At 44.6% G+C, this 16,077-nt stretch overlaps 4 protein-coding genes, 1 long non-coding RNA gene and 4 other non-coding genes across 11 annotated transcripts in view; 3 read left to right on the forward strand and 6 right to left on the reverse strand.

Moving 5' to 3' along the window:
* Positions 1-3,429, forward strand: part of LOC144212910 (arf-GAP with Rho-GAP domain, ANK repeat and PH domain-containing protein 1) — a 13,027-nt gene extending 9,598 nt beyond the window's left edge. The window contains exons 20-24 of the mRNA XM_077741104.1: positions 1,898-2,094; positions 2,412-2,624; positions 2,734-2,839; positions 2,916-3,057; positions 3,118-3,429. Coding sequence (XP_077597230.1) covers positions 1,898-2,094; positions 2,412-2,624; positions 2,734-2,839; positions 2,916-3,057; positions 3,118-3,162 — 703 coding nt within the window. The 3' untranslated portion in view covers positions 3,163-3,429. The remainder of the gene's footprint in view (positions 1-1,897; positions 2,095-2,411; positions 2,625-2,733; positions 2,840-2,915; positions 3,058-3,117) is intronic.
* Positions 3,270-9,749, reverse strand: ssh2b (slingshot protein phosphatase 2b). The gene is made up of 15 exons (XM_077740504.1): positions 9,502-9,749; positions 8,701-8,744; positions 8,082-8,194; positions 7,937-8,001; positions 7,733-7,854; positions 7,605-7,670; positions 7,465-7,530; positions 7,188-7,382; positions 7,031-7,124; positions 6,620-6,748; positions 6,488-6,534; positions 6,284-6,430; positions 5,976-6,176; positions 5,532-5,892; positions 3,270-5,414 (listed from the first exon to the last, which is right to left on the reverse strand). Exons 1-15 carry the CDS (start codon positions 9,562-9,564, stop codon positions 4,605-4,607), a joined length of 2,523 nt encoding a protein of 840 aa, XP_077596630.1. The 5' UTR covers positions 9,565-9,749; the 3' UTR covers positions 3,270-4,604.
* Positions 9,750-9,783: 34 nt separating this feature from the next.
* Positions 9,784-11,974, forward strand: nsrp1 (nuclear speckle splicing regulatory protein 1). 2 transcript variants are annotated; one of them, XM_077740513.1, is made up of 7 exons: positions 9,784-10,046; positions 10,300-10,390; positions 10,474-10,530; positions 10,606-10,734; positions 10,799-11,006; positions 11,080-11,182; positions 11,370-11,974. In XM_077740513.1, the coding sequence occupies exons 1-7, from the start codon at positions 10,027-10,029 to the stop codon at positions 11,902-11,904; spliced, it is 1,143 nt and encodes a 380-aa protein (XP_077596639.1). In that variant the 5' UTR covers positions 9,784-10,026; the 3' UTR covers positions 11,905-11,974. The 2 variants fall into 2 exon arrangements, with proteins under 2 accessions (XP_077596639.1, XP_077596640.1); XM_077740514.1 differs by lacking the exon at positions 9,784-10,046 and adding an exon at positions 10,069-10,131.
* An 82-nt stretch (positions 11,975-12,056) lies between these two features.
* On the reverse strand, positions 12,057-13,349 carry LOC144212556 (uncharacterized). Its single transcript, XR_013329781.1, has 5 exons — positions 13,107-13,349; positions 12,835-12,904; positions 12,590-12,648; positions 12,336-12,399; positions 12,057-12,166 (listed from the first exon to the last, which is right to left on the reverse strand). It is a non-coding gene; the product is annotated as an uncharacterized LOC144212556 (long non-coding RNA).
* Positions 12,242-12,313, reverse strand: LOC144213158 (small nucleolar RNA SNORD65). The gene has a single exon (XR_013329901.1). It is a non-coding gene; the product is annotated as a small nucleolar RNA SNORD65 (small nucleolar RNA).
* Positions 12,476-12,548, reverse strand: LOC144213156 (small nucleolar RNA SNORD65). Its single transcript, XR_013329899.1, has one exon. It is a non-coding gene; the product is annotated as a small nucleolar RNA SNORD65 (small nucleolar RNA).
* LOC144213157 (small nucleolar RNA SNORD65) lies at positions 12,722-12,794 on the reverse strand. The gene has a single exon (XR_013329900.1). It is a non-coding gene; the product is annotated as a small nucleolar RNA SNORD65 (small nucleolar RNA).
* Positions 12,847-15,871, forward strand: rab34b (RAB34, member RAS oncogene family b). 2 transcript variants are annotated; one of them, XM_077740517.1, is made up of 12 exons: positions 12,847-12,914; positions 13,489-13,677; positions 13,899-13,953; positions 14,034-14,125; positions 14,286-14,351; positions 14,631-14,732; positions 14,793-14,857; positions 14,921-14,972; positions 15,254-15,335; positions 15,409-15,499; positions 15,559-15,666; positions 15,731-15,871. In XM_077740517.1, exons 3-12 carry the CDS (start codon positions 13,906-13,908, stop codon positions 15,790-15,792), a joined length of 768 nt encoding a protein of 255 aa, XP_077596643.1. In that variant the 5' UTR covers positions 12,847-12,914; positions 13,489-13,677; positions 13,899-13,905; the 3' UTR covers positions 15,793-15,871. The 2 variants fall into 2 exon arrangements, with proteins under 2 accessions (XP_077596643.1, XP_077596644.1); XM_077740518.1 differs by lacking the exon at positions 12,847-12,914 and adding an exon at positions 13,300-13,393.
* On the reverse strand, positions 12,990-13,069 carry LOC144213163 (small nucleolar RNA SNORD49). Its single transcript, XR_013329903.1, has one exon. It is a non-coding gene; the product is annotated as a small nucleolar RNA SNORD49 (small nucleolar RNA).
* Positions 15,872-16,077: the final 206 nt, after the last annotated feature.

Here is a 16,077-nt window from a genome sequence, read left to right on the forward strand (position 1 = left end):
GTCCGGGAGACCTGGGTTCAAATCCCGGCTGGGACATATTTTCCTTTCCCTTAATTGTTTCTGTGTACTTCTTGTCAGGACACTCAAATGATTACAAAGGAAAGTGTGGCTCCTTGGTGGTGTAGAGGTTAGTTCACTGGACTCCCGTCCGGGAGACCTGGGTTCGATTCCCGGTTCGGACACTTTTTCCACTTAGTTGTTTCTGTTGACTTCTTCTAACAATACTCAAATGATTACAATGAAAAGTGTAGTCACTTGGTTGGCGCAGAGGTTAGATCACTGGACTCCCGTCCGGGAGACCTGGGATCGATTCCCGGTTCGGACACTTTTTCACTTGGTTGTTTCTGTGGACTTCTCCTAACAATACTCAAATGATTACAAAGAAAAGTGTAGTCACTTGGTTGGCGCAGAGGTTAGATCACAGGACTCCCATGTGGGAGACCTGGGTTCGATTCCCGCTGCCGTCGTTTGGCTGAAAATACTTGGAAAGAAGAATTGGTCAATGGAATAAGAAGAAGGGGGAAAAAAAAAAGAAAAAACTTTTTAATTTATATTAAACACTTAGTCATACTTTTCAGCAAAAGGTTATATTCCGAACTGCCTTCGGCAGTTCGGAAGACAGTTAAAGGACCTGTATGTGCGAAAGGCGTTCTCGGGTCGGCCTTCGGCCGACCCTCGACCGCTTGCTTGGTCAGTGAACCGCCGACACCGGGAAGCGAACTCACGTTCTCTCGGTGCAAAGGCGAGTGTGCAACCCACAACACCAACTCGTGCCCCACTTATACAAGGGTGTTGAAACGTTTTATCCAAGGAAACTGGGTGAAACACTTAGTCATTTTTTGGACAAAATGCTTCATACACCACTGAATACTTATACACTTAAACACTTATTCAGTTAAACACTTAGGCAATTGTACATATTCTTTTACCTGAACAATTGTGGGAAAATCTTTGCCCGCACTGGGAATTGAACCCAGGACCACAGATGTGGGAGACTGATGACTTAGCCACTGGGCCACCACCCTGTGAGAGAAAGCAGTAGTACTTGTCTTTTTGTCCTTTTCATTTACCTGAATAATCGTGGGAAAATTTTGCAAGCACCAGGATTTGAACCCAGGACCAAACAAGTTGGAGACTGTTGACTTAGCCACTGGGCCACTACTCTCCAAGATCAGATCATACTTAGGACTTTGCATCTGAACCTGGGGGTGAAAAGTTTGGCATTGCAAAACTGTTAGCAAAGTTGACTTATATTCACACATTGGATATTTCTGTACTCTTTTTTTTTTGTCATAATTGGAGGGTCTTGATTACTTTACGAAAAAAAGCCTTACTATACTATGTTGTTATTTTGAGTAAAAAAAGTGTATCTATACACACATATATACACACATATATATACAAACACATATACATATACACACATATATACACACACATATATACATATATATATATATATATACACATATATACATAAAACACACACACAAATATACACATACACAAATATACACAGACACACAAACATACACACATATACATACATACATACATATATACATACATATATGCACATAATTATATACATATATATATATATATATGCACATAATTATATACCTATATATGCACAATTATATACATATATATGCACATAATTATATACATATTTATGCACATAATTATATACATATATATACACATGCTTTTTTTCTTGGGGGGTGGGGGGGGGGTGTCAAAGTGGTGGCCCGGGGGCCAAATCTGGCCCACCGCATCATTTTGTGTGGCCCGAGAAAGTAAATCATGAGTGACGACTTTCTGTCACATAACATGACAAAAATCACCTGACAGGACTTGGCACTAATTTTGTAATCTCCATCTAATCTTTGTCCAGGCGCATTTCACTGCACTTTGATGAGCACCACAGCTGCAGAACTTGGTACAGTCTCCTACAGGACGCTTTGGCCAATCAGAACGCCGGAAAGTCGTCCGTACCGTCCAAGGAGATACTGTACCCAGTGGATGACCTGAAAGAGATGAACTTAGTGCCACTTGCTGTCCAACGATGCATCCAACACATCACTGAAAACGGTCACTACATCTTCTTCTTCTACTAGTTCCATAGTTTTTAGAATAGAAGTTACAACTTTTTCATAGTTTGGCTGGGCCATGTCATTTTTCCCTTGCTATCTGAAAAATGTTGTTAATATTATGTTTAACAGCCTAACTAGCCTGTTGTTGTCCATTTGACTATTGTTACTTAACATGTTTTTAGTTCCTCCCAAAAATACCACATTAAGACCTCAATATGCATATTTCAATATATTCTTCAATGTCTATTGTTTGGCTGGTGTGACTTATAGTCCGAAAAAGACTGTACTTTAACACATTGATTTTGCCTATTTCAGGTCTGATGGTGGAGGGTGTTTATCGGCGCTGCGGGCTGGTCTCCAAAGTTTCCCAGCTAGTGGAGGCCCTGGTGAGATCCCCTATTTCTGCCCCCCTCGAGTCAGACGAACAAGGCGTACTGGATGCCGCCGCTGCCTTCAAGCAATACATACGGCAAGAGGAAGTACACCTCTTTCCCGAATGTGAGCGAAAGAACTGGCTCCGAGCTGCTAGTAAGTATTACGGTGGTACTTCAACTAGTTTTTTTGGATTTGTCACCTTGTCAAGGGTCCCTTGGCTTTCAGACACTGTTTTTCCAGCCACAGTATTTTGTGTGTCAAGCCATTTCAGATGAGCGTGCCCGGTTTTCAGCCTACCGTCAGGTGTTACAGCAACTGCCCTCTGAAAATAGAGCCACTTTGAATGCCTTGTTTGGACATTTTTACATGTAAGTAAGCAAGAAACGTCACATAGAATACTTTAAACATATCACTTATTATCTCTCTAACCTTTTTCCCCACCAGGGTCCAAACTTTCTCTCAAGTCAATAAGATGACCCCCCACAACCTGGCATTGGTTCTGGTACCAACACTCTTCCACAGTCTGAACACTGACCTTCTTAAGATGACTCGTGAGCTGATCCTTCACCATACGCTTCTCTTTCTGGTAAACCTGCGAACCGCCATTTGTTCTGCGATGGCTCGGATTCAAAAGAATCTTTTCCAGCAGCCGCAGCTAAAGGATGAGGAGGAAGAGATCACCATCCTCTGAACAACAAACTCGATTCTATTGACGTATCCTTTTCCTGTAAATCATACAAACCAATTTGCATGGACTTTCTCTTAGACATTTTTGCAACAATGACCAAACACAAATAATGTGTTATATTCCATCCATTTAATGGTCACAGTAGAAGGATATGGTAAAAAAAATTATAATAAATACAAAAAAAGTTCCCCCACACACACACAAATGCTGCATACACCCCTTCACATGTAGTAACCATGTACAAATAATACAATAAACAAGATTAAAGTGCATGTGTGACTCAACACAATAGAACAGAGGTGGACAAACCTGGTTCAAGAGAGCTGCTATCTGGTCTTCTTTCCATATCTCCCCCCACCAACAGCCTTGAATCAAATATTTGGGATCGCTATGGAGCCTAGGGGACGTCTACTTACCATGCGACAGGTAAGGGATCTTATCACTTAACAACTGCAATGGAAATGTTGTGAGCCAGTCTGTGACTTAGTAGGGAGATGGGAGTTAACCCAGCTCACATGGTAAGACTAGTGCTTACTATGTGAGAGGTAGTGGGGTTGATTTCCATATCATACAACTGGGATTCACTATTTTTCTGTTTGACCTGAAAAGAGGGCTTTTGTGTCATTAGATACTGACCAATGATCCCCATGATCTGCTGCAGGTGTGTTGGTGGAAGGAGATATGGAAAACAGACCAGGTATTGGCCGGCGAGGACTAGAGTTGAGCACCCCTGCAATAGAAGGTTCATTTGCCTCACGCACACATAAAAATGGTCAAAAGTTGTGCTTTGTATTTCACAAATTTAAGATAAAAAGACATTAAAAGCCCCAGTTGACATCCCAGTTACACTGTATACACACAAATGGCATCAGCGCTTGATGAGGGAACGTTTCAGGTGTGCGGCTCGCGCGCCTCTGAGGTACAATGTCATCAAAAAAGGGGGATCGAGTTGTTTCCGGAATGGCCTGAAACAGGACTATGTGACAATGACTGACTAAGTTGGCTGGGAGTGAAAGAGCACCTGGCGGATGGACGGGTCAAATGTTTTAAAAGAGGAAACACATACGTAGTTCCCCATGGGGTTCGTTTAACCTTACATGCGCCAAAGCGGGGCTGCCCAATCTATGGCCCGCGACCCAGTTTGGCCTCAAATATATCGCACGAGAAGGGATTAAAATAGAACATAGTATCATTTGTAAGTAGAGGTACCACACTATATTGACTGAGGGACTGGCAGCCATGTCAATCACCATCAATGTTTACCAGTGAGTTAAAACTTAAAAATAAACATTTTAAAACTCAGATTTAAAACAAAAAAAGTTTTTTTTACCTGATTTCAGTCTTATGTTTAGCAAATGAAACTGGAAGAATTTCAAGTTGACTCCTGGGTTGGACATCCCTGGTTTAAGGCAAGAGTCTTTGTTTTAGGAATATATATGTGGTACCTACATGGTTTGGTAGAGGGCGCTGAGGTTTGCTTTTTTGAGGCATCGGACAGGGTGACTTCTGCCGTACTGCTGCCTAGACGTGAAGGTCGGCGGAAGCGGAGAGGACGACTGAGAGCCGCGGAGACACGGCGGGCTCTCGGCGGGCGACGGCTCGGACAGAGTGCGAGCGTCGTGGACCCGCTGCTTCTTGGGGTCTTCGCCGCTCCGGTGGCCCGGGGCTTCAATGGCCGGCGGCGGTGCGCCGCGACTCAGCTCCCACTCGGCCAGGTCGTCCACCAGCAGCTCCAAACAACCCAGCTTGGCCAGGGAGGCCGAGCGCTTGGTCAGCGAAGGCGGCGTCAGTCCAGAGCGGCGGATGCGAGCCTCTGCCTCTCGGGCGCGCTGCCGCTCATCGCCCGGCTTCCCGTTGCGTCCAGCCACGCTCACCTGTTGGAGGAAGGCTCCCAGCTCTCGCAGCGTCTGCCACGTCTCCTTCAGGATGGCTCCGCCCCATTCCGGACGTAGGAAACCGACGCTGCTCCTTGCGTGGCGTTCCCCGGCGGGGCTCCCTTGGCGCGAGGACGGCGAGGGGGCTTGGATTTCCTGCTTCATCTGGCGTTCCAGCTCACGCGTGACTCGACGCACAGAGCCTCGTGTCCAATCTCTGTAGAGACGGGTGCCGTTGTTCTCTTCCTCTTCTTTGTTCTGCCCTTCCTGTTTTACGCCTTGACCAAAAACATCTCCATCCTGCGCAGACTGGGCCACTTCCCGGCCCCCGTCCTCAAATTCGTCGGGCTTCTGTTCCGAGAGCTGCACGGGAATGGGACTCTGTTTTACGGAAAAACACAAAAACAAACAATAGGTCAACCAACAATAGAGTCTGAAAAGATGCTTGATGACACATGAAATAAATAATATTTAATCATGACGCTGTAGTAGTCTCACCTTTTTGTTGATGTCGTCGCCGGCGAGGAATTCGGGAGGTGGCGGTGAACATCGCCGCGCCATCCCTTTGAATTTCTCCCTTGCACTGAGGAAGTCGATGCTGTCCCCGTGGCCAAATACCGCATCGGGCACGTCGGCGGGCGACGTGTCTCGTCGCGCCGTGGCCACAGTGCCACAAGGCGGCGAGCTGAGCGGACGAGACGGGGCGACGAGTCCCGCCGGTTGTTTGACGTAGTACTCCAGCGGGGGGGCCGAGCGCTCCGAGCCTCGGGGTCGGCGATACGCTTTAGACAAGGACTCGTGGTGCTCGGACAGGTCGCTGTCCGAATGAGAACGCCAAAGCTTGTTGTGCCGCTGCTTACTGAACCACAACACACACAGAGAGAGAGAGAGGGAGTGAGTCGGGTCTGGATGCAGAATCTGCGCCTCGAGCGGGCGGCTCACCTGGCCAGCAGGATGCCCTGGTACTCCTCCAGCTGCCTCATGAAGGAGGGGTTGGGCTTGGTGACGGCTCGCCGATTCTTGACGTAATCGAAAGCCTTCCTCAGATCCCAGCCGTACTCCTTCATGGCGTAAGCGATAACTGTGGCCGCCGAGCGACTTATTCCCATCTTGCAGTGCACCAGGCACTTGGATCCACTTTTCCTGAAATCAGACCTTGTTTTATTGGTTTGACCGGTTTAGGAATTTCTTTCAAAATAGGACTTTTTTTTTTAAAGACTACTACATTTCCATGGCTAATAATGACTCACTTAGCTCTGGTGATGAACTTGTAGGTGTCGTTCCAGTAGGCCAACAAGTCGGTAGCTTCCTCGTCATACACGCGGATGTTGTGGTACTCAAAGATGCCCGGGAAGAAGTTGTCAATCTCGCGGGTTACATTCAGGATATAGTGGACTCTGTGTGACAGCTGTCTGTTAGCTCCTGTTCAAAAGTCATGGTGGCCTTCTCCTCACCCGCAGCTCTGCAACTCCTCCATATTGGACGCGTTCCACTCGGATCCCTGAAGAAAGGGAAAGAAAGCATTGTGAGCATCAGATTGTCAGTTCAATTTAGAAGAGGGTTTTTATTTCATTGAAGGTACTGACCAAGAAGACGTGATCAAAGATCTGCGTGGGACTGTCCATCTGGCCCAGAATGACGATCATTTCGTTGTCGATGAACTCCTTGAATTCGCGCAAGTTGCACGTCATGTGCATTTCCAGCTCAGTGCGAATCTGTGCCACACGGGGAAAAAAATTATTAATTGTACAAAGAGCTGTGTGTTAAAACGATATCATGAAATAATATTTGTCAACGATATCAAAAACTTTCCATAAAAATTGGGTCATTTCAAATGTATGCAATTACACCACTCGACCATCAGAAATAATGGGGGCGCTGTTGTGAGTTGAACACTAGTTCCAGACCAACGCTCAGGAGAAGAGGATGATGGGCAAATGTGATTTTAAGCATTTCTCTTAAAATGAGAGCAACAAAAACAGTAATGATTGGCTGACCTCCTTGCAGGTGACATTCTCCAGATCTCGCTGTGTCATGATCTCCCTCAAGCTGCTCTTAATCTCGCGTTCTGTCAGCTCGCGTTCTGTGGGCCTGCACAAACACAGAAGTTAGGCGACTCCGCAACGGCCACCGCCCTTCGCGCTCGTCACTCACGTGTCGGAGAAGAGGACTGGGGAGTCAGCACGGTGCGACTGCAGGTCTTGCATGGCATTCCACTCGTTGATGCGGGCCCGGTCCGACGAGACGCGGCTCTGGTAGTAGCTGACCCAGGTCAGGAACAAGCTTCCCGGAAAGTAGTTGTGACAACGCGCCACTTCGCAGGCTTTGTGCAGCGACTGTAGTGCCGACCTGCCAATGTGGAAGACCGAGTCCGCTTTTACCGAAATGTAGGGAGGTAGAAAACATGTGCAAAAACAGTAGCAAAACTTACCACATGGCCTGCACGGACACAGGCTTGAAGACGTGCACTCGGCCGTCGGTGGACACGCTGAAGCCACTGTGGAGGAGGAGACCAGATGCGGTGAGGCAGACAACATACAATGACGGACAACGGTGTTGTCGAGTCCGTACCCATCTCCGTCCAGGTGAATCAGCGTGTCGCTCCAGAGTGGAAGGACCAAACCCACTGAACACGAGCTGAGGGGAGCACGTCATTTGACGTCAGTAACTACGCAGCTCAAGCGTATTTTGACACTCACCTGTCCACAGGACTAAAGTCCACGCCAAGTAGGACGCTCTCCTCCGTGTCCTGCCTCCCATTGGTGGATACCACAACCATGTAGCGGGTCAAAAGAGCGTGGACGCTTTCCAGCCGAACCGCCTAGAAGGAAATTGTAAAGTTTTAGGCCTGAAACATAACCACTCAATTTTGTTTACCCTTGTGGACGTGTATGGACACCCACCAGTTTGATGTTGTCCTCTGGTCGGAGGACAGTGAACATGGTCTGAAGATGTTGCTGGATATCATCTAGGAAAGACACAGAATGGATACAAATGACACATTTGACCAAAAAAATAAATAAATAAATAAATAACAATGCTTCTTACCCGCATGTTTGCTGCGCAGTGAGAAGCGAGACGCTGATGACGAGGCGGAGGAGCCATTTCCTCCAGGCAGGAAGAGTGCCGCCCCTTTAACGGTCAGGAAACTTTCACTGATACTGGACAAAAAACATAAAAACACAATTTAGATGTTGTTTCTGTTGAAGAGGCAAAGTCTAACACACAAAACTTCGGACCCAAAAAGGCAAGAAATGGGTATATCATCAAAACTCCAATTTTCAGTCTAAAACTATTTTGCAACAATCTAACCCACTTCACTTAATTGTGGTAATAGAAAATAGAGTTGTGTTCACAAGACTTGCACTTTTTTTAACCCAAATACATGTTCTATTTATTAAAAAAATTAAGGTAAAAAACATATTTGGTTAAGAATCTGAAATATGAAAAACTATCATTTACAACTGTGTTTGTCCACACATTTGCTACAATTGAAGCAGATTTGTGAATAGAAAGTCTAACAGGATAAGCAAGATTCCATACTGAGAGCAGAGCAGCATGCATGACTGGGATACACATTTTTTTCTTTGCAAACACCCAACTATATTCCAAAGGCATTTGTCGGACATGCAAAAATGATTTCAGTTCCATTTGGTCATAATCTAACCTGCGAGGTTGAGAGCGTCGATCATCTTCACCACTGCCCGATTCCTAAACATAAGAAAGAAAACCTTGATCAGCAAAAGGATTTTTTAACTCGCACATGAACCTTGACGGCAACGGACGTCCAATACATTTGAATGGGGAGGATAATGTCACTTTTTTTGGGCACGAGTTTCTGTAAATAACTATGATGTTTTAATTGATTGACAACCTTTTTTTCTTTCAGTCCCCAGGACAACCCAAAACCAAGTGCGGCTGTAAACATTACGTCACAACATGGTTCTCGTCTGTGATTGGCTGTATGTGCACGCACGCACCTACTCCTGATTGGCTCAATGTGCGCGCGCGCACCTGCACTATAGCTACGCTTGCACGGGCTTCTGCCAAATCAAAGTGCGCCTGAGACACGCAAAACACGCTAAAAACGAGACGTTTTGACGACAAACATAAATCAAACAACTAAAAAGTTTGAGTAGAATTAAAAGTTCAATATTTTTTAGGCCCGTTTAAAGCGGTCCTAACGACCGGAAGTGTCCGCCCATACTCCTTACCGAAAAAAACATAACTGTGAACATTTATAAGATTTGGATCACATTTACATTACGAGTTAAAAGGGACACACTGCCCTGCCCGTGCACATAAATGCATATAGTAACGATCCCAGTACAAGTAGCGAGTCGAATGTGAAACAACAAGCGAGTATGCTTGATTGACGCATGCGCACGAGCACAAAGGCGAGACCATTTGTGAGCTAAAAAGCATGCAAAGAAAGCTTCGGGGAGATCCATGATGGAAAATGTCTTACCGATACGCAGGGGCTGGATGTGTTGCTGGGGGTCGGGGAACGCTGAACGGTCACCAGCGCCATTCACGAGCTGGACGCCAACCCTGATCACCGAGAGCATAATGGATAGAATCAGGTGCACCTCGCTCGGCGTCGTCTCTGCATGGCTGCCTGGTGGTTTGTCGAGGTGCTTTCTGGGCGTCTTCCTTCCGTTGGCTAAGCGGCTCCTCCCTCCGCAGTCAAATCGCCGTCGCTGGGCGCTTCCGCTATAACCACGCATGCGTACGGTTCCTGCTTCCCAAATACGCAAAAGAAACTACATTAAAAACACTCGCACTTTCGCCACATATTAATAAAGGTGTCAGTGGCATTTAATCTAGAAAACAACACCACATGCATTGAATGGCAGTAAAAATATGTGAACCGTTATTAATCATATCCATTCAAGCATATTACTCAGGACTTAGATTAACTCAATCTTGGACAATTTGACGGAACAAAAAGTGTGTCGAAAGTGTTGCAAGCATTCATTCCGAGTGGACTAAAATGGCGTTGCCGTCTAAACAGTAAGTGCTAAGAACAGTGCGAACTAATAAACAGTCATCGGTTCGTTTAGGATTTCCAAAAATTGTAAATCCAAGACCAGAATGGGTTGGCGATTTCATTCGTGTTTGTAGAAAAACATATTGCATGTATAATGTTACTGCTACATGTTGCTAATCGCTAATATGTTTAACAGAGACTGCAAATACCTGCTTTTCTTGTGTCAATTCACTGGTTCATGACTATTTTAGATAAAACACTTCCTTTTGCACTCAGATACGGGCTCATTTTGCCTCAGAAGAAATGCTTGACAAAGCCAACTGGTCTCAAGAAATTCTCAGTGTTTGGAGATGACTCTGATGATGAGGTGAAGCAATGAAACCAACTATCCTTACTTGGTTTGGTGTACAAAGCATGGCTTTATTTAAATGAATGCTTGTATTGATGTAGACGTCTGTCGGAGAGACCCTGCAAAAAGAAGCAGCCAAGAAGAAGACCATGAGGCAGGTGAGCACAAGAGCACCGTGTCTTTTAAATACTTCCATCTTGGCGATGACCACAGTGACCATTCTGTGCCTGCAGACACAGCTTGAGATGAAGAAAGCCTTAGAGGAGGACAGCACCGTGTACGACTATGATGCAGTCTACGACAACATCCAAAAGCAGAAACTGGACAACAGACAAAAAGTCTTGTCCAGAGCCGACAAGAAGGTAACGTCAAATGCAAAGTTACTGTTTGATTTGACTCCAGCATGCTTATTTTTTGCGCTCGCAGCCCAAGTATATCGATCAGCTAAAGAAGGCGGTGGAGAACCGCAAAAAGGAACAGGAGCGGAGGGATGAGCGCAAGATTCAGAAGGAGCGTGAAGCGGAGGGCGAACGTTTTGCCGACAAGGAGGCGTACGTCACGTCTGCCTATGAGCGCAAGTTGCAAGAGCAGAAGGAGGAAGCGGAGCGAGAAAGGAGGGAAATGGCCATTGAAGGTCTGCTAAATTATATTACTTTAAATACTTTGAGCAGTGTTGTAATGCTGTTTTTTTTGCTCCACTTCATCAGCCGCTTTGGACGTGAGGAAACAAAAAGACCTGAGCGGATTTTACCGGCATCTTCTTAACCAGACCATCGGAGAAGAAGCCATCCCAGACCGCTCGGCAAACAAGTATGTCACTGCTTGTCTTTGAAAACACTATATTTATGTCTAATATTGCTAAATTTGCCATGAAATGGTGAGCATGTCAAAAATGGAAAATGACTGCATTATGTCAATTCATGGCATTGGCATTGAAATAGTATTTTATGAGTATTTCAAAGCACTTTTAAACTCAAGCTTCTTTTCTTATGCACAGAAATCTAAACTCAGAAGACGTTAAGGACGTGGAAAAAAACGAAACTAGTAGAGACGTCACCTCAAGTCCCGGAAGCGATGGAGACGAAGCACAAGAGGAAAAGCGTGCGGGTGGTTCATCGCATTCCAAACGCCATTACAGACGGAGGTCACCCTCATCAGAAAGCGAGCGCAAAGAGCGCAGAAGGGATGGGTCACACAGGGACAGAGAAGACCGGGACCGCAGTCACAGAAGCAGGCGGAAAGACAGCGAGAGTGAAAAAGAGAGCAAGAGTCATAGGGAGGAAAAACGAGAGGAAAGGGAGACTAAGAGTCGGAGGGAAGAAAAACAAGAGGAGAGCAGAAAGGAGGAGCAAAATGTGGTGGTCAAGGTCGAAGATGAGGAGGAACAGGTTGATGAGAAGGGCCAAAAGGAAGAGGTGAACAAATTTGCCAAACGCTCAACGGAGCAGACCCTAGGTTCGGCCCGAGAACGCTACATGGCCCGTCAATTGGCTCGATCGGCCAAGACTTATGTTGAACGTGAAGAAGACTGAACCCAATCTTTTTTCCTTTCCCTTTACTCAAATGTTATGACTTGTGGAAATAAAATTATTGCATGCAAACCTTTGTGATTTAATTGTGATGGTGATAGATGCACAACCACAAACTCTTTATCTAAATAGGGTAATAAGAGACATGACAAAAAGTGGGTTTTTTTTTTCCTTTATTCAGAAACTATCTGAAAAACAGTAAAAATGCTGTGTGTAGATCGTGGCCAAAAATTGGACAGCTTCAACAGTAGCTCACCCTTGAAACCTAGATCAGAGAGGGGGAAAAAAAAGTCACAATTATTTACAGTCTGACAATTTTGTGCATGTTAAAAAAAATTGTGTTCAGAACACCAAGTGTCAGCACCAAACATCTGATGGTAATTCCAGCTGTGTACTTTGGATTTCATCACAACACAAATCACATAGTAGCTCACCTTTTATAAAGGATCGAATGGCAAAAACTTGAAAACTTTACTCTGCCCGTTTTCACTGGTCAACCTGAAATAAAAAGAAATGCCATCCAAATTAATTCAAGCTGAAAATCAATTCAATCCCGTTTATTTTCTTTAAACGAGTTCAGAAGACAGATTATCACCACTAGACATTCTGACGGTAATTCCAGCATGTCAGTTTGGATTTCATCATTACAATTTCATTTTAAAAACGTGTTTGTTTGAATTGTAAGCACCTTGCGATTTCCTTCAGTGGTAAACTTCAAGTGAAAATCACATCCAAGTCTTCAGGCATCTGGAAAAAAAAATGCCATACAAATTAATTAAAGATGAAAATCAATTAAATCTCGTTTATTTTCTTTAAACGAGTTCAGAAGACAGATTATCACCACTAGACATTCTGACGGTAATTCCAGCATGTCAGTTTGGATTTCATCATTACAATTTATTATTAAAAATGTGTGGGTATTTTAATAAGTACCTTGCGATTACGGTGAGAATCCTTTAAGACTCCAACACGGATTGGGGTTCATTTCTCCAGCTGACGACATCTGTTGATGGGTAAGCATTAGTTGTTGTTGTTTTTTTTTTAGAAATCGTGATGATACATAGTGTATTAGAATATTTTCAATGGCAACTCAGAATCGTGATTTTTTAAGAAAATCGTCAGTTGTCGCATCAGACGGCACTTCCTATTCACAATTTTCATCATAGCTTAACAGATAAATGTGTGTAACAGGAGAAAAACCTTACCATTGTGTCACATGTGCCCTTGCCGTCTCAACGTGGTCATGAAAATGTTCAAATTCAATCAGCAAAGATGAATAATTAACATGAGCATCATTTCGTGATGAATTCCGAGCATTTAGCTTGGAATTTGAGTTTATAATTTAAATTTGAAACAACGGAAGAACGCGAGGAGTGCATCTTCACTCAGCCACAATCGAAGAGAGAAGAGAGCGACAGATTTGCGGCGGAGAACTTTATAGAGCGAGAGTCGCGTGGATGTGACGTCATAACCACGCTAGAAAAAGAAAATAGTAAAAAATACATATATATTCAAGTATTTTACAACAAATACACGTTGGCATTTTGAGGTACTGTATTTTCTGAAGTTTGAATTTTGCGTTTACAGTCGACGAAGTCTCGTGGGTACTAGTTTGAGCCACACGACGGTGCTGTTGTTTTGCCGACTGAAAGAAGTCCATTGATTTGATTGAGAGTCTGCTGACTTGATTTGGGGCCACAAGCATCAGCTGCTCAACTTTTGTTTTCTCCTCACACATCATCCGGAACTTTTTTCCTTTGCAGTGACCGGCAGAAGGTAAACGTTTTCTTTATCTACGCGTCTGCTCGTTTCCTAATCTTTTCATTCAATGTCTTTTGCGTTGCGATGGGAAATCCTCGACTTTATCCCGACCTAACAGCGATGTGACGACCATTACTTAGTTGGACCGACGCCTTAATTGTTTATCATGGACACACTATTTAAACGCAAGTTGTTTTTTTATGTTTAATCTCGTTTTAAACTCCACTGACCTGCAGGGCCATCATGTTGCCTCCTATCAAGAGCGACAGAATCATAACGCACCTGCCTAAGGTGACACACGCACGCGCACAATCACAAGCACGTGCAAATTCTCAAAAGATTCATGTCGTGGCGTGATGACGTCACGTTAGTATTTCAGTGAGAAGTCAGCCCTGCAGACCAAAGAAGTTTTCCATCCTCAGGTGAAAGCAGCATGCCAAAACTACAAGCAGGATGGCATAAGGTCAGTCCACTTCAGCTCCCTTTTCCTCCCTCTTGCTTCCATCTTTTTTGGAATAATGATTTTGTCTCAAAATTTGAATTGTAATCTTTGGCAGCATTTTTTTGTCAGCCAAGAAGAGTAAACACTGAATATAATTCCCTTTTTTCTCAATTCTTCCTAGCTTCAACGTTGCCAAAGTCATAGTGGTGGGTGATGTGTCGGTGGGGAAAACATGCCTGGTCAGCAGGTAAATGTCTCTGAAAATCCATTTTCTGAACCACTTCAAGGGGTGCTGGAGCCTATCATGCAGTTATTTTTTGGGGGGGGGGGGGCAGAGTACCTGGAAAAAAAACACCAACCAACCAACTAAAAATTGATGGGGATGGAAATCCACTTCAAATGGATTGGACGTCAACTAGTGATGAACTGATTTGATAAGCCAAAAGTAGATGTCGAAAAGCTGTTTTTTTAGTCAACATTATAATAGTCCTGTATCATTCCCAATACTGCTAAATAATGTGGTCAGGTTCTGCAGGGGCGCCTTCGAGAAGAACTACAAGGCCACTATCGGCGTGGACTTTGACACGGAACGCTTCCAGGTGCTCGGGGTCCCCTTCAGTGTGCAGTTGTGAGTTTGCAAAAGCGAGTCGCCGACGTAAAAGAGAACACCGCTGAGTTGGTTTTGCAGGTGGGACACAGCGGGCCAGGAGCGCTTCAAGTGCATTGCATCCACATATTATCGAGGAGCTCAAGGTGTGTGTGGGAGGGGATTTCCCGTTGTAATTGATGCAACATGGTCCGTTTTGTGTCCCACAGCCATCATCGTGGTCTTTGATTTGAGCAGAGGAAGCTCCTTAGCCCACGCCAGGTATCAAGAATTAGCATTAAAACAAATTAGCATGTCTTACAATCATATTGCAGCCTTATGGTCAACATGGGCTATTGTATATAAAAAAAAAAAGCAATTAGGGAGGCAAATTGCATAAACATGCATGAAATAAATCCACCAAAATATTCCCTCAAACTGATTTGAATTGTATTTCAATGCATAACATTCATTAGAAGTAAAAGCCAAACATTTACATGAGTTAGACATAATGAAATACTTGTTTAAAAATAACCTAAATCCAAAATTTTGGGGGTATGTAGGCAGTGGCTGGAGGACGCCATGAAGGAGAACGATCCATCCAGTGTTCTTCTCTTCCTTGTGGGCACCAAGAAGGACATCAGCGTGGGTGAAGATATTAAAAAAAAAGTATATATATATATTTTATGAATCATTGATTGACATTTTCCATTCTCAGACTCCCGAGCAATTGGCTTACGTCGAACACGAAGCCATCACAATGTCGGATGAAATCAGGGCCGAGTTCTGGGCTGTGTCAGCCAAATCAGGTACCACCAAGTTTCCGCATGTAAGGCGTGCAGATAATGTGATTGCGTGTCTGCCGTAGGAGACGGCGTGAGAGATTTTTTCCTGCGTGTAGCGGCTCTGACATTTGAAGCCAATGTACTATCAGAGCTGAAGAAAAGCGGGCCAAGAAACGCAGCAGACGTCATCAGTGAGCGGAGCCACATTTTCAACTTTTTTTCCCTCAATGGTGAAACACATTTTTGTCTTTTCAGAGATCACCAGCAACCCAGAGGATGATCGCAAGATGGTCAAGAGGAAGTCCAATTGTTGTTGATGACACCACCACCACGTACAAGGGCCCATCCCTTTGAGAGCGTAAACTTAATTTGTGTAAATAAAAAGCCTTTCCCGCATTCCTGTGTCTTGTTGAGTTGGGGCGCGTGCGTGTCATGTGCCTCAGCGTGACTAATCCTACCGTCCCGTGACCGGCACCAGTGTGCTCTTTGATAGTGACATCTTGCAGACAAAAAGGGACGGGAATTGTTTTTTGGGCTTAGCGCACACTTGTGTGACTCTGCCACAGGCAAATCTGCACCAAAGCAGCAACGGGATGCAAAAC

This window comes from Stigmatopora nigra, chromosome 19 (genome assembly GCF_051989575.1).
Source record: "Stigmatopora nigra isolate UIUO_SnigA chromosome 19, RoL_Snig_1.1, whole genome shotgun sequence".
NCBI lineage: Eukaryota > Metazoa > Chordata > Actinopteri > Syngnathiformes > Syngnathidae > Stigmatopora > Stigmatopora nigra.